Source organism: Dipodomys merriami, unplaced genomic scaffold (genome assembly GCF_024711535.1).
Source record: "Dipodomys merriami isolate MVZ:Mamm:240054 unplaced genomic scaffold, mDipMer1.0.p SCAF_45, whole genome shotgun sequence".
Classification (NCBI taxonomy): domain Eukaryota; kingdom Metazoa; phylum Chordata; class Mammalia; order Rodentia; family Heteromyidae; genus Dipodomys; species Dipodomys merriami.
This window is the reverse complement of record NW_027206013.1, coordinates 4838632-4852500: the sequence shown is the minus strand read 5'-3', so window position 1 is coordinate 4852500 and position 13869 is coordinate 4838632. Positions and strand designations below refer to the sequence as shown.

At 47.4% G+C, this 13869-nt stretch overlaps 2 protein-coding genes across 3 annotated transcripts in view; both read left to right on the top strand.

Moving 5' to 3' along the window:
- Positions 1-5798, top strand: part of LOC138808342 (glutathione S-transferase theta-3) — a 6353-nt gene extending 555 nt beyond the window's left edge. The window contains exons 2-5 of the mRNA XM_069994447.1: positions 1081-1168; positions 3137-3287; positions 3944-4120; positions 5530-5798. Of these exons, the coding sequence (XP_069850548.1) occupies positions 1081-1168; positions 3137-3287; positions 3944-4120; positions 5530-5724 (611 nt within the window). The 3' untranslated portion in view covers positions 5725-5798. The remainder of the gene's footprint in view (positions 1-1080; positions 1169-3136; positions 3288-3943; positions 4121-5529) is intronic.
- Positions 5799-9421: 3623 nt separating this feature from the next.
- On the top strand, positions 9422-12594 carry LOC138808341 (D-dopachrome decarboxylase-like). 2 transcript variants are annotated; one of them, XM_069994445.1, is made up of 3 exons: positions 9422-9635; positions 9955-10206; positions 12368-12594. In XM_069994445.1, the coding sequence occupies exons 1-3, from the start codon at positions 9528-9530 to the stop codon at positions 12467-12469; spliced, it is 462 nt and encodes a 153-aa protein (XP_069850546.1). In that variant the 5' UTR covers positions 9422-9527; the 3' UTR covers positions 12470-12594. The 2 variants fall into 2 exon arrangements, with proteins under 2 accessions (XP_069850546.1, XP_069850547.1); XM_069994446.1 differs by having other exon boundaries at positions 9431-9635; positions 9955-10130.
- The last annotated feature ends 1275 nt before the right edge of the window (positions 12595-13869 follow it).

The following is a 13869-nucleotide window of genomic DNA, read 5'->3' as shown; positions in this document are numbered from 1 at the left end:
ACAGAATCTAGAGCCCTTTAGCAGGCCAGAATACCCCTTGCTCAGCAGAACCCTCCTACTGGATGTCTGTAGTAGCCCCAACTTGAGTCACCTGGGCAGGAAAGGAACAGGACACAGGCAGTTTGTGTAGGGAGAATGGGCAGGAGTGACAGTGTCCACTCAGGCCAAGGAAAAAGAAGCCATCTACTGGGCCTATTGGTCAAACTGGAGCCTGGCTCAACTGAGGTGCGTGCACACACACACACACGTACCTAATGTACCCTCCAGTACTTGCCTGGGCTTAGGGATAGGTTATGCAAAAATGAGTCAAACCTGGGAACCCCAATTGAGGTGGGAACTTTGAGGTTTTGACACAAAGTGGAACTGAGTTCAAACTCAGAGATGGACAGAACTGTCTGGGTATAGAATCCCTCTCCCTCCAAAGCCAAGTTAAGTTTCTGCTTGGGCTAGGCTTTACCATTGGGGGAACTAGGAGGGGAAATCTCTAATGAGGGTCAGCCTCTGTAATCCACTGACAAGCACAGTGGCCTCTTCCCTGAAGAAAACAGTATCAGGTTGGTAAGGTGGCTCAGTGGTAGAGTGCTTGCCTGGGTTTGATTTCTCGGCACTACATAAATAGAAAAAGCCAGAAGTGGCACTGTGGCTCAGGTAATAGGGTGCTAGCCTTGAACTGAAGAGCTGAGGGACAGCACCCCAGACCAGAGTTCAAGCCCCACGATGGACAAAAACAAAAACAAAAAACATGGTATCAAAATCTAGAGGGTCTGAGTGATCATGGCTCATGCTTGTAATCCTAGATACTCAGGAGGCTGAGATCTGAGGACTGAGGTTTGAAGCCAAAATGGGCAGAAACGTCTGTGAGACCCTTCAATTAACTACAAAAAGTCAAAAGTGGAGCTGTGTCTCAAGTGGTAGAGCACTAGTATTGAGCACAAAAGCTCGGAAACAGTGCCCAGAGTTCAAGCCCTAGGACTGGAAAACAAAAAACAAAACAAAACAAAAACCAGTTTAGAGGAACGTCAGGCAAATATCTCAAATCTCAAAGGTTTTCTCCCTATCTCCCACTGATCTCCCCCACAGGCCAGCACTACACTGATTCCTTTGCCCAGGTGAACCCTTTGAAGAAGGTGCCAGCCTTGAAGGATGGGGACTTCATCTTGGCTGAAAGGTAATGAATCACTAGCCTGCAGTTGAACTTTGTGTATACAATCACTATTGTTCACAAGCCCTGGTGGAGCCTGGGCTTGTGTATACAAAGGTTTTTTTTTTGTTGTTTGTTTGTTTGTTTGTTTTTTACCAGCCCCAGGGTAGAGAATGGGCTGAAGTTAGCAGGGGAATCTAGGGCTAAAAAGGTTTGTTGATGGCATATTCTCAGCCATGCTAAATTGTACAGATGAGGAAACTTCCCTGGGCAATGGGAGTTACTTGTATTAGATGGAGGTCCCAGTTACCTGCTAGGTTCCTTCCCTGTAGCCCTCAGAAGGAAGGAGAGTATAAGTTGGAGAGTAGACCCCAAGCAGATGGAAAACTACTTCTCTTGTAGATCCTGGGGGACATTCTGTTTCCCTGGGGAGTTGAACTAAGCCTCAGTGAGCTTAGCATCTATCAATACCAGGTGCTGGGCACTGGTGGCTCACACTTATAATCCTAGCTACTTGGGAGGCTGAGATCTGAGTAGTGAGGTTTGAAGCCAGCCTACGGGAGAAAGTCTATGACACTCTTATCTCTAATTAAGCCAGAAATGGAGCAGTGGCTCAAATGGTAGCATGTCAGTCTTAAGCAAAACTTCTAAGAAACAGTGCCCAAGCCCTGAATTCAAGCCCCAGTAATGAATGGTGTGTGTGTGTGTGTGTGTGTGTGTGTGTGTGTGTGTGTGTGTGTCTGTCTGTCTGTCTGTCTGTCTGTCTGTCTGTCTGTCTGTCTGTCTTGGTTTCCACATACAAAATCAACACCAGCCCCATCCAGACTCTGGGGCTTGAACAGAGAACATGGCTAAGCCCTCATAGGGTGGTAGGTCATACAGTGATTGCTGTGGAGAAGGTAGGCAGGTGGGGGGGTGGTAATTTGGGGTGAGTGATAAAGGCCCACCTACCAAGTGGGAACTGAGTAGAAAGAAGCCTACAGGACTTGTGTGGTATGTAGGAAGCATGTTCTGATTGGAGGAAGAGTAAAAGTGAAGACCATGAGTTGCACCATTCTGGGAAACAAGCTAAAGAGCAAGAGGGCCAGGGACTGGAGCAGAGCAAGAGGAAAGGGAGCAGAGGGCACTTGTGGCAGGACTTTGATTAATCTTATGTATGAATGGAGCCATTGGAGGTTTTGAGTGGAAGACTGTGGTGATCCTCCTTGTGTTTAAAAGTATTTGTTTAGAGTGGTATGGAAATCCAAGTACAAGTATTAGAACCTCAAATCACAATGGTGGTGATGTAGGATGGGGAAATAGCTGGCTCTGAGTGCTATTCAAGTCAAACTGAAGGCTTTGCAGAAGAATTGGTCATAGGAGACGGGAGGGGAGCCAAGGCCAGACCCCAGGTTGGTGGCTAAAGGGTGGTACTATTCTTTACAAAACCCACAGAGTGCCTTTATAGCAGAATCAGATTCACACCCAGGGCCATGTGGCTTCAGAGCCTATGGTTTGTGAAGAGTCCAACATCCAGGGAGGCGTGAGGAGCTGGGGGGAGGCTGTACATACAGAAGTGATAGGATACATACAAGAGGAGTAGGTCAGGAAGAGCTTCCTGGAGGCTTGGAGCAGGTGGAAGAAAGTGGTACAGAGTGGCAAGCAGTGGCCCTTGTTATATAGAAGGACTCTCCCAGCTGCAGTAGAGTATGAGGGGGGACAGGGCCATGCTCCTGATTCTGTCCCTCGTGCACATATGGTGGGGAGTGGTATTCTAGTTGCCCTTTCCTCCTAGTAGCCTCTCCCAAATTCCCTGGTTCCTTCTGAAAGCCATGAGATTTTGTTTCTCCTTTGTTACCTTTCATTCAGATGAGGCAGAGCTGTGTGACCTTGGCTGTCACTTAGCCTCACTGAGCCTCACATTCCTCCTCTGTACCATATGAATAGTGAAACGGTCTCAATAACTGGCAGAAAAGTGACTGGAGCACATCCTTCACCCTTGTCCCTTTCACCTAGTGTGGCCATCCTGCTGTATCTGAGCCGCAAGTACAAGGCCCCTGACCACTGGTACCCCCAGGACCTGCAGGCCCGAGCCCGTGTGGATGAGTACTTGTCCTGGCAGCACACCTCCCTGCGGAGTTGTTGCACCAGGGCCATGTGGCAGAAGGTGAGTCCCAGAACAGGACACCTCCCAAGATGCTAAAGGGATAGTATATTTTTGTCAGTCATGGAACTTGAACTCAGGGCCTGGGCACTGTTCCTGAGCAATTTGGGTTCAAGACTGGTACTCTATCACTTTGAGCCGCAACTCCACTTCTGGTTTTCTGGTGGTTGATTAGAGATAAGAGTCTCACAGACTTTCTTGTCTGGGCTGGCTTTGAATTGTGACCCTTAGATCTCAGCTTCCTTGAATAGCTAGGATTTTAGAGGTGCGATCCACCAGGGCTGGGTGGTACTTTCGGCTTAAAGATTTCCATTCAGACCTGGAACTTTCAGAACATCAAATCCTGGAGTGCTAGAGACTGCTAGTTGTGTGTTTTAGGAACATACCTTTAACTACATCCCAGGAGATTCATAGACATGTCCCACTTGGGAATTCTCGGGTGCAGAATGAAGTAGGGAGAGAATGGGTACAGAATAGCTGCTGCACTGGGAGGGCTTTGTGTTTATTCTGAATCATAAGGAAAGTGAGAATCTATGGAAGCCTTCATGCAGGAAAAGAGCCAAGGGAGACCTGAAGGATTGTGATACACAGGATAGAAGTATGCTAAAGGATGAGCATTAGGCAGAATCTGATCCTCTATCTGCTTGCTGGTTTTCCAGATGATGTTCCCTGTGTTCCTGGGCCACACTGTACCTCCTGAGACACTGACAAGCACTTTGGCTGAACTGGACAGGTGTCTGCAGCTTCTGGAGGACAAATTCCTGCGGGACCAGCCCTTCCTTACTGGGCCCCATATCTCAGTGGCTGATTTGGTGGCCATCACTGAGCTGATGCATGTGAGTGCCATGGAGTAGGAGTGGCTCTCGTGAAATAGGGAATCCCAGGAGGAAGACTTTGTCCCTGCTGTTGATTCTGCATGAGTCATTTCATCCTCTGAAATGAGCCTTCATAGATAAAAAGTTATCTTCAACCTGGGCACCAGTGGCTCACACTTATAATCCCAAACTATTCAGGAGACTGATATCTAAGGATTGACGTTCAAAGCAAGCCCAGTCAAGAAAGTCTGTGAGACCTTTCTGTCAGGCAGACAAATCCAAAATATTATTTTTTTTCTCTGCTGGCCCTGGGCCTTGAACTCAGGGCCTGGGTATTGTCCTTGAACTTTCTTGTTCAAGGCAAGTACTCTACCACTTGAGCCACAGATCCACTTCCAGCTTTTTGGTGGTTAATTGGAAATAAGAGTCTCACAGATTTTCCTGCCTGCACTGGCTTCAAAGTGCAATCTTCAGATCTCAGCCCCCAGGGTTTATAGGTGTGAGCTACTGGTGCCCAACTCAATACAAACTCAGTGAATGCAGACTATAGCAAATTGAAGGAAGTACAGACTTGTAAATGAAATGTTTCAATGTAAAGCTTCTTAGAATGAAGCCATATGGACAATTTTCTACATAACCAGGAAACACTTCCCTTTCACATTCGTGAAATCATGTTTTTGTTGTTGTTTGGTGCAAGTACCAGGGCTTGAACTCAGGACCTGTATGCTATCCCTTAGCTTTTGTGCTCAAGGCTAGTACTCTACCATTTGAGCCATAGCTTCACTTTTGGCTTTTTGGTGGGTAGTTGGAGATAAGTCTCATGGACGATCCTCAGATCTCAGCCTCTTGAGTGTGGGCCACTGGTTCCAAAGAGACTCTTATCTCTAATTAACCACCAAAAAGCTAGAAATGGAGGTATTGCTCAAGTAGTGGAGTGCTAGCCTTGAGCAAAAAAGCTAAGGGACAGCGTTCAGGTCCTGAATTCAAACCCTGGGCTGGGAAGGTGGCACAGTGGTAGAGCGCTTGCCTTGCATGCATGAGGCCCTGGGTTCGATTCCTCAGCACCACATAAGCAAAAAGAAAAAAGCCAGAAGTGGCGCTGTGGCTCAAGTGGTAGAGTGCTAGCCTTGAGCTGAAGAGCTGAGGGATAGCGCCCAGGCCCAGAGTTTAGGCCCCATGACTGGACCCCAAAACAAAAACAAAACAAGCCTATTACCAGCACAAAAAAGGGGGTCTTGTAATTCCTTATATAGGGATATAAGAGGCTTTCCTATGGCTTCTCGTAGAAGAGGGTAACACTATCCCTCCCACCCAGCCCATTAGACATGTGGTGGAGATGTTAAAATTCATTTGGAGAAACTGTAAGGCAGGTCATGTTGCCTTGTGTTTGGCTGTACCTAGCCACTCTACCTGGATCCTTTTCTCTACAGCCGGTGAGTGCTGGCTGCCGGGTATTTGAAAGCCGACCCAAGCTGGCTGCGTGGCGCCAGCGTGTGGAGGCTGCAGTGGGAGAGGACCTCTTCCAGGAGGCCCACGAAGTTGTCTTGAAGGCCAAGGACATGCCTCCATTGGACCCTACCTTGAAGGAGACATTTAAGCACTCACTGAAGAGTTTGTTGCAATGAATGACTTGTGTGGACCTGTGGATCCATCCAGAAAAACAATGATTTGTCATAATAAAGAGACAAAGTTGCCTGTCTCTCTGGCTGTAATAGGATAAGTCCATGAACACTCTGGTAAACAGTTCATTCCAGGCACCATGCCCACTTTCCTTTTATGTACTTAACCAATTTTACTCTTAACATCTGTTCCAGTTTGACCTGGTCGGATAGCTTTAGTAAACACAAGGCTGCATTCCTCTTCTTTTGAAAATTTCCTGTGGTTCCTCACTTCAGGGAGGCTAAAATGCAAGTCATTGAACCCCATTCTTCCAAACTTCCCCCTTTGGTTATATTCATTTTGTCACCCAATGCAGGTTAAAGTTAGTGAAGTGTACCTTTAAAAGTAGGGCCTGTTCCTTAGGGTTCCTGACTTGCATCACAGAGTAAGAATTTCTGAACAAGTCACAGTGGTAAAAAAAAAAATAAACCTTAGCAGAGCTTTATTGAGTAAGTAAACAAGCAGGCAAACAAAAAAAAAAGTGGAAAAAGGGGCTGGGAAGATGGTTCAGTGGTAGAGCACTTGCCTTACATGCCTGAGGCCCTGGGTTTGATTCCTCAGCACCACATAAGCAAAAAGAAAAAAGCCAGAAGTGGCGCTGTGGCTCAAGTGGTAGAGTGCTAGCCTTGAGCTGAAGAGCTGAGGGACAGCGCCCAGGCCCAGAGTTCAGGCCCCATGACCGGACCCAAAAAAACAAACAAAAAAAAAAGTGGAAAAACAGAATGAAAGGGGCACACTCTAACAGAATGTGGGTGCTCTTGTGGAAAAACAAAGAGACACATAGTTCCCTGGCAGTTAGGACTATTTATCTGGTAAAGGCAAAACAGGGGTATAACTTTAAAGTTATATAAAGATAGATGTTTTATCTTTGCTGTAATTACTCTTGGTGTTAACACTTTCTGGGTTCCTGGGTGTTTGGGGCATATCTTCCAGGTAAGAATGCATGCTGCTATAAAACAGATGCCTATCCTTGAGATAAGGAAAGTGTCCTGTTCTCTTGTCTGTCTACCTTTTGGGTAGGAGGTTGCTTACATTTTGGGGGAGCATTTTTCTCAGGAAGGCATACATTCTGTCAAACAAATGTTAATTAGGGTGAGAAATATATGTCTGAGGAAGGAATGCATCCTGCTGTCCTCTCTGAAGCAAAGATAGTGCTTCTGTGTTTCTCAATACCATGTTTCTGAGTTACTGTCACCAGGCCTCATTTTCTTGCTTATCCTGCCTCATTTTCCCCTAAATGACATTGGTCCCTTAAGCTTAAGGGAAGTAGATGGATGAATATCCATACCTCATTTCCTGCTTCATTTTCCCCTAAAATGATTTTGTTCCCTTAATCTTAATCTTAAGAGATGAACTAGCTTTTTTTTTTTTTTTTTTTTTGTCTTGAACTCTGGGCCTGGGCGCTGTCCCTCAGCTCTTCAGTTCAAGGCGAGCGCTCTACCACTTGAGCTACAGCGCCACTTCCGGTTTTCTGGTGATTTATTAGAGATAGGAGTCTCACGGTCTTTTCCTGCCCGGGCTGGCTTTGAACCGTGATCCTCAGATCTCAGCCTCCTGAGTAGCTAGGATTACAGGCATGAGCCACCAGCGCCCAGCTAAGATGAACTAGCTTTAAGCTTGAGTTTTTTAAATTCCTGGCAGCCATTTACCATGCCTCGTTTTCCCCTAGTCTATCTTGCCTCAGTTTCATACCCCTCCCCTGATCACCTTGGCCTCTGCTCATATTATCTTCACCTTACCTTCTTTGCCTGGTGCTTCTACTAGCATTTAGCACCATGTCCCTTCTCTAGGAGATTTCTCTGACCTCCCCTGTCCCAAACCAGGTTAGTTGAACTACTGGTGCCTTAGCGCCAGTGTTGCCCTGCCTCATTCTGGCATGAGTTAGGCTCCTTGCTTCTTGGAGTGAGCATATGTCACAGAGTAAAGGGATGTCTGATCAGAAAGAGCCTCTCCACCAAATCTCTCTCCTCTTTCTAAGGTGATGTTGTCTCCCCCTGGTGGGTGCAGGGTTGCTTCATGAACATCCTTACAGGGAGAGAAATCCCTAGTTATTTTTTAGTTATCCAGGTACTGATCAGCCTTGGTGTCCCATACTTATTCCTAACCCCTCACCCAACTCTTGTGTTCCAAAGTCACTGTCCTCATGACTCTCACAACTTATTAGTCTTGTGTAATGGGCTTCTTTTTTGCAAATTTTCTAATAAATCGACTCCTAATCAGACAAGAAAGGTTGATGGAGTCTCTTTGCCCACTTGCTTTTCCATGGAGGTTCTTACAATATCCATCCTTAAAATTTCCTATATGTAACTGGCTAGTGTAAGGTATATTAAATAGGTAGATTTCATTAGGTAGCCGATGAAGAGAACACAACGCACTATTCAGGCAAGAAAAGAAGTTTATTTACCGAACTGCTGCCCCTGCCATGCATGATGGAGAGGCATGGCTGAAAAAGGAAGGGCACAACCCACCCTTGGGCCAGGACTTATCTAGGCCAGGGACAGGAAGAAGTGTGGCCACATTGCTTCTGGATGTGATCTCAGGGTCTGGAACCTTCCTACGGTCAGATGGGAGGCACGTTACCAGAGGTGGCCCAGGATGTGACCTAGCAGGAGGGCAAGGTGACTGTTTCCGGGTGTGCCAGTTACCTAGGTAACAGATACTGGACGGAAACTTAGCCGAGAGGTAAGGAGGTGTCCCTGTGCAGACCTTACAGCTAGATTATCTTGTCTTAAATAATGTGACATTGCTTGGTATAGTGACTCATCAGTTACACAAAAGACCAGTGTCTGGGGGAAGGGGGTCAAGTGGAAATGCCCTTGATCTAAGGACTTGCCAAGCCCTACTGGTGGGCAGGTCTCCAGGTTGTTCAAAAGAAGCGCAGATTCAGTGCTCAGTGATACCATGCTTGCCTATAATACAAGGCCCTAGGGTTGGCACACACTGGCTGGGGGAGGGGGGAATTGCCAAGGGAATAGAAACAGGAGAGTCAAAAGTTTCAGATCAGCCTGAGCTATGCAGGAAGTTCAAGGCCAGCTGAAATTACATGAGGAAATTCTGCAACAGAAAAACACACAAAAACAAGGGATACAGCAGATTCCTACATTGAAGTTGCTTGACTTTCGAAACCATGACAGTTCGTTCAAAACCCACATGCAGGGCTGGGAAGGTGGCTCAGTGGTAGAGCTCTTGCCTTGCACGCTCAAGACCCTGGGTTCGATTCCTCAGCACCACATAAGCAAAAAGAAATAAGCCAGAAGTGATGCTGTGGCTCAAGTGGTAGAGCGCTATCCTTGAGCTGAAGAGCTGAGGGACAGCACCCAGGCCCAGAGTTCAGGCCCCACGACCGGATCCCTCCCCCCCCAAAAAAACCCACATGCAAGGTGATGGCTCCTGCAGAACTGTGTATTTTAGAAGTGTTTAGATCTTTTTATAAATAGTGGTATAGAAATGGGTGAGCTCAACACAAAGTCTGGTTTGAGCAGGATGGGCGGAGCCTGGGCTCAGTCCATGTCCAATCAGAGGTGGGGTCACACCTGACATTCTGGAAGGTAGGATTTCTGGAAATTTGCCGCCAGTACACGTGACTTCAGAGTCAGGGGGCGTGGTCCTGGCAGCCAATCGGAGAGTGAGGAGTTTGCCCAGCCAATGAGCAGCCTGGTTGTCGTGGGTCCCGCCTCGGGTCCAAAGCGGTCACTCTAGGAAGCCGGGCGTGCGGCTCCGGGCTCGGTGCTCTCTGGCTCCGTGGCTTCCGCGGACCCTCCCCGTAGACATGCCGTTCGTTGAGCTGGACACGAACTTGCCCGCCAATCGCGTGCCGGCAGGCCTGGAGAAGCGGCTCTGCGCGGCGGTCGCCGCCATCCTGAGCAAACCCGAAGACGTGAGTGAGGATCCTGGCCCTGGAGACGGGAGGGTGGAGGAGATCCGGGGTCGAGCTCTGTCCAAGTCCCGCCTCCTCACAAGGACCTGTACCTTCTCCCTAGGAACTCCTTGTCGGCCCACTAACCTCTGACCGTCCATGCCCCGCTCCCGGACCCCTGGGCCCCCCTCCCCAGCCGTGACCCTGACGTGCCCCCCAAGGACACTGGCGGGTGCCCTGACCCCTGACTCCGGCCCCCGCCCGTGCCACTCCCGTGCTCCCCTGAACCCGACGCAAACCCTGAGCCGCTCAGCTTTAGTGAAACTTGTGTCCCCTGCAGCGCGTGATCTGTACGGTGAGGCCTGGCCTGACCATGATGCTGGGTGGATCCACAGAGCCTTGTGTCCAACTGATCGTCTCCTCCATCGGTGTGGTGGGTACAGCTGAGGAGAACCGCGGCCATAGTGCCCGCTTCTTTGAGTTCCTCACCAAGGAGCTGGGCCTGGACCAGGACCGGTATGTAGGAGTAGTGAGAAAGTCTATTATGGACCCCCTAGCAACCAAAGGTGGCCATCTGCCACAGGCCTCCTATGTAAGTTTGAGAGGTGGAGGGGGGGGCAGAGAGGGGGGAAAGAAGGAGGGGGGGGAGGAGAGGAAAAGGGAGAGGGCTGATTCTGCGCCAATCCTACTGGTAGCTATAGCCTTATACCTAGCTATTCAGGAGGCTGAGATCTGAGTATCAGGGTTTCAAACCCAGCTTGGACAGAAAGCTCCATGAGAACCCTTATCTCCAATTAACCACCAAAAAGCTGGAAGTGAAGGTGTGGGCTTAAGTGGTAGAGTCCTAGACTTGAGTAAAAAAGCCAAGGCAAAGGAATGGCTTCTAGGACTTCAGCGTTTTTCCATCTGCACACTAGGAAGGCCCTTTTTAAAACACCTTTCAGGGAAGGGATGGGTTAGGAGTGATGGATGACAATGTTGTCAGATACCTTGTATTCATATATTATTTTATATAATGGGAACTTCTTTGTACAACTACTTAAAGATAAAAATAATTAGCCGGGCCCCGGTGGCTCACACCTGTAATCCTAGCTACCCTGGAGGCTGAGATCTGAGGATCAAGGTTCAAAGCCAGCCCGGGCAGAAAAGACCCTGAGACTCCTATCTCCAATAAACCACCAGAAAACCAGAAGTGGCACTGTAGCTCAAGTGGTAGAGCACTCACCTTAAGCAGAAGAGTTGAAGGACAGCGCCCAGGCCCAGAGTTCAAGCCCCATGACCGACAAAAAGTAAAATAAAGTAAAAAAAGATTTAAAAAACCCCAAAAACCTCAGGGGTACTACAAGGGTCCTTGGGATGGCTTGTGTGATGCACTTTGTCTTGGTACCTGGCAAGATAGGAGGGTGTTTATTATCCTGAAGAAAGATTTCAAGGAGAACTTTTCTATTCTGTTCAGAAGGAAATCTGTGTATGTCTTGAGGATGAGCCTTTGGACTAGATGAGGCTAGAGTAAGGAGGTACTGAAGAGAGCATTAGCTTGCATGTTTAGGCATTTGGATTCTGGGCCCAGCACAGCACAGAGACCTTAGACATACCTGAACATGAAACATCTCATTTGCAGCCTCCTTTTCTGTGAAAGGAGGGGGCAGGCACAATGACCTTCCCTTCCCTACAAGAAGGCTCTTCCCCTCAGACCTAGCCATCTGTGGCAGGGTTAAAGTTTCCTCCTGGAGGGAAATATATGTTTTTGTTTTGTTTTGTTTTTTGTTGGTCATGGGGCTTGAACTCTTGTCCTGGACACTGTCCTTCAGCTCTTCAGCTCAAGGCAAATGCTCTATCACTTGAGCCACAGTACCTCTTCCAGTTTTCTGGTGGTTAATTGGAGATAATAGTCTCAGGGACTTTCCTGCCTGGGCTAGCTTTGAACCGTGATCCTCAGATCTCAGCCTCCTGAGTAGCTAGGATTACAGGTGTGAGCCACCGATGCCCGGCTGTTGAGGGATAATATTTCTGAGCCTAGTCTATGTCTGTAAGCAACAATGGGCATGAGAAGTCTGAACGCTCTGGTTGGCCTAGGAAGGCTGGTGAGGAATTGCTTGTTCCTGATAGCTGTTCAGTCTCTGTCCTCAAGCTGGGGAGAGAATTTTAACAAATAACCAATATACTTATACTTAGCTTGTGCTACGAACACTATATCCATAATTATATTTGATCCCTACCAACCCTGTTCATGGCCCCTCTGTGTAGACTTGTCATTCCCAAGGTAGATAGCTCCATTGTATTGACTTTACAGGTGAAAAACTGAGACTGCCATCCCTTCTAGTCCCCTATTCCATACCAGGTTATCCCAATGCCTAGTATTCTTCACCAGGAACTTCATGTCATTTCTGGAAGGGACACTTTAATTTATCCCACAAACTTTAATTAGGGTACCCTTTGCCTGGTCTTAAGTCAGACTGAAGAGGCCAGAATGGGCTGGTCCCCAAGGACCCTGCAGACTGCACAGTTAACCACATGGCATACCTACATTGTGTTATGTCTGCTCTGGGAGGGGCATGCCCATGTGTAGCTATCACTTAGCAACTTATTCTGTCTGGGTCAGTTGAAGATCATTCACTGTGATGAGCAGATTGGAAAATGGCTTATGGGCTGATGTGGACTGGTCTGAGCGGCCACAGCAGGGATGCCTGCTAGGTGTCTTGCAAGATTAGGAGTTACCCAAGGAACTGACAACTTTTTCCTGCTTCTTGAAGGATAGTTATCCGCTTCCACCCACTGGATCCCTGGCAGATTGGGAAGAAGGGGACAGTCATGACATTTTTGTGATTGGCAACAAGGATCCATGGCATCTGTGAGCTGACTGTCCCTTCCAGAGAGGCCTGATGCTAGCAGCCCTTCTGTAGACATATCTGTGGCTTTACCTCAGTTTTACTCTTCACTATCCTCACACCAAATAAAGAATATCATTATTCAAACATGACTTTGCATGTGTGTGTGTGTGTGTCCGTGTGCGCGCGCACACGCGCGTTATCCTGGGACTTGAACTTAGAGCCTGGGTACTTTCTCTCTCTCTCTCTCTCTCTCTCTCTCTCTCTCTCTCTCTCTCTCTCTCTCTCTCTCTCTCTCTCTCTCTCTCTCTCTCTCTCTCTCTTTTACTCAAGGCTAGCAACTCTACCACTTCTGGCTTTTTGGTAGTTTATTGGAGATAAAAGTCTCATGGCCTTTCCTGACTGTGCTGGCTTCAAACTGTGATCCTCAGATCTCAGCTCCTGAGTAGCTAGGATTACAGGCATGAGCTACCATCACCTGTCATCCTGTCATATAACTTCTTTGGGTGTGGTGGGCGGTCCTGGCACTTGAACTCCGGGCCTGGGTGCTGTTGCTTAGCTTTTTCATTCAAGGGCAGTGCTCTACCACTTAAGTCATAACTCCACCTCTGGCTTTTTGGTAGTTATTAAAGATAAAAGGCCTTTCCTTCCTGGGAAAGTCAGCCTCTTGACTAGCTGGGATTACAAGTGTGAGCCACCAGAGCCCAGCTCAAACATGACTTACTTCGCTAATTCCTTTCCCAGCATCTGGACTATTGTAGACAATGGCGTTTAAGAGGCACACTGAAGTGGGGTGATTCCTGTTTTCAGAGATGCTGTTTGATACATTTATAGTGCTGAAATTTTGAGTGAAGGGCTAACCCTAGAGATTCTGCTCTTTACACCCATGTGTGTAGGCCAGTGGGGACTTGGGTGGTCTAGCCTGGAACTTCCTACATACTCTGCTGATACTGTAAATTCTAACTATTATTTTCTATTGACTTCTGTGCTGACCTGCCAAATGGGAATGGCTGCATTTCAGGGACCTTCCCTGGACTTGACTTTGTACATGACTCTTGTTAAGAAGTTACCGAAGCCCTTTTCTTCGCAAAATCCACACCAAACATGAGAAACACAGTGTTTGTCATCATGCTTAGTATATAAATATAATGCCGTTTTCTCTTACAACTGTCACAACATTTCTATTTGTCTTGTGTCCCATATTCTCTTATAACTGACATATAATAAGTGAACTCATAAGAAAACCAGAAACATGATAGACTGAGTGTCGTGGCCTCTCTGACTTCCCATGGGGGATCCTTTATTCTGCACATTTTATAGAAATTTACATTTGTAATTGAAATTGTACATATATAGCCACAAAATTTCAAATTATATTCAAAATTTCCAATTCAAGTAACTTTGCAACACTGATGAGACAAAATAAT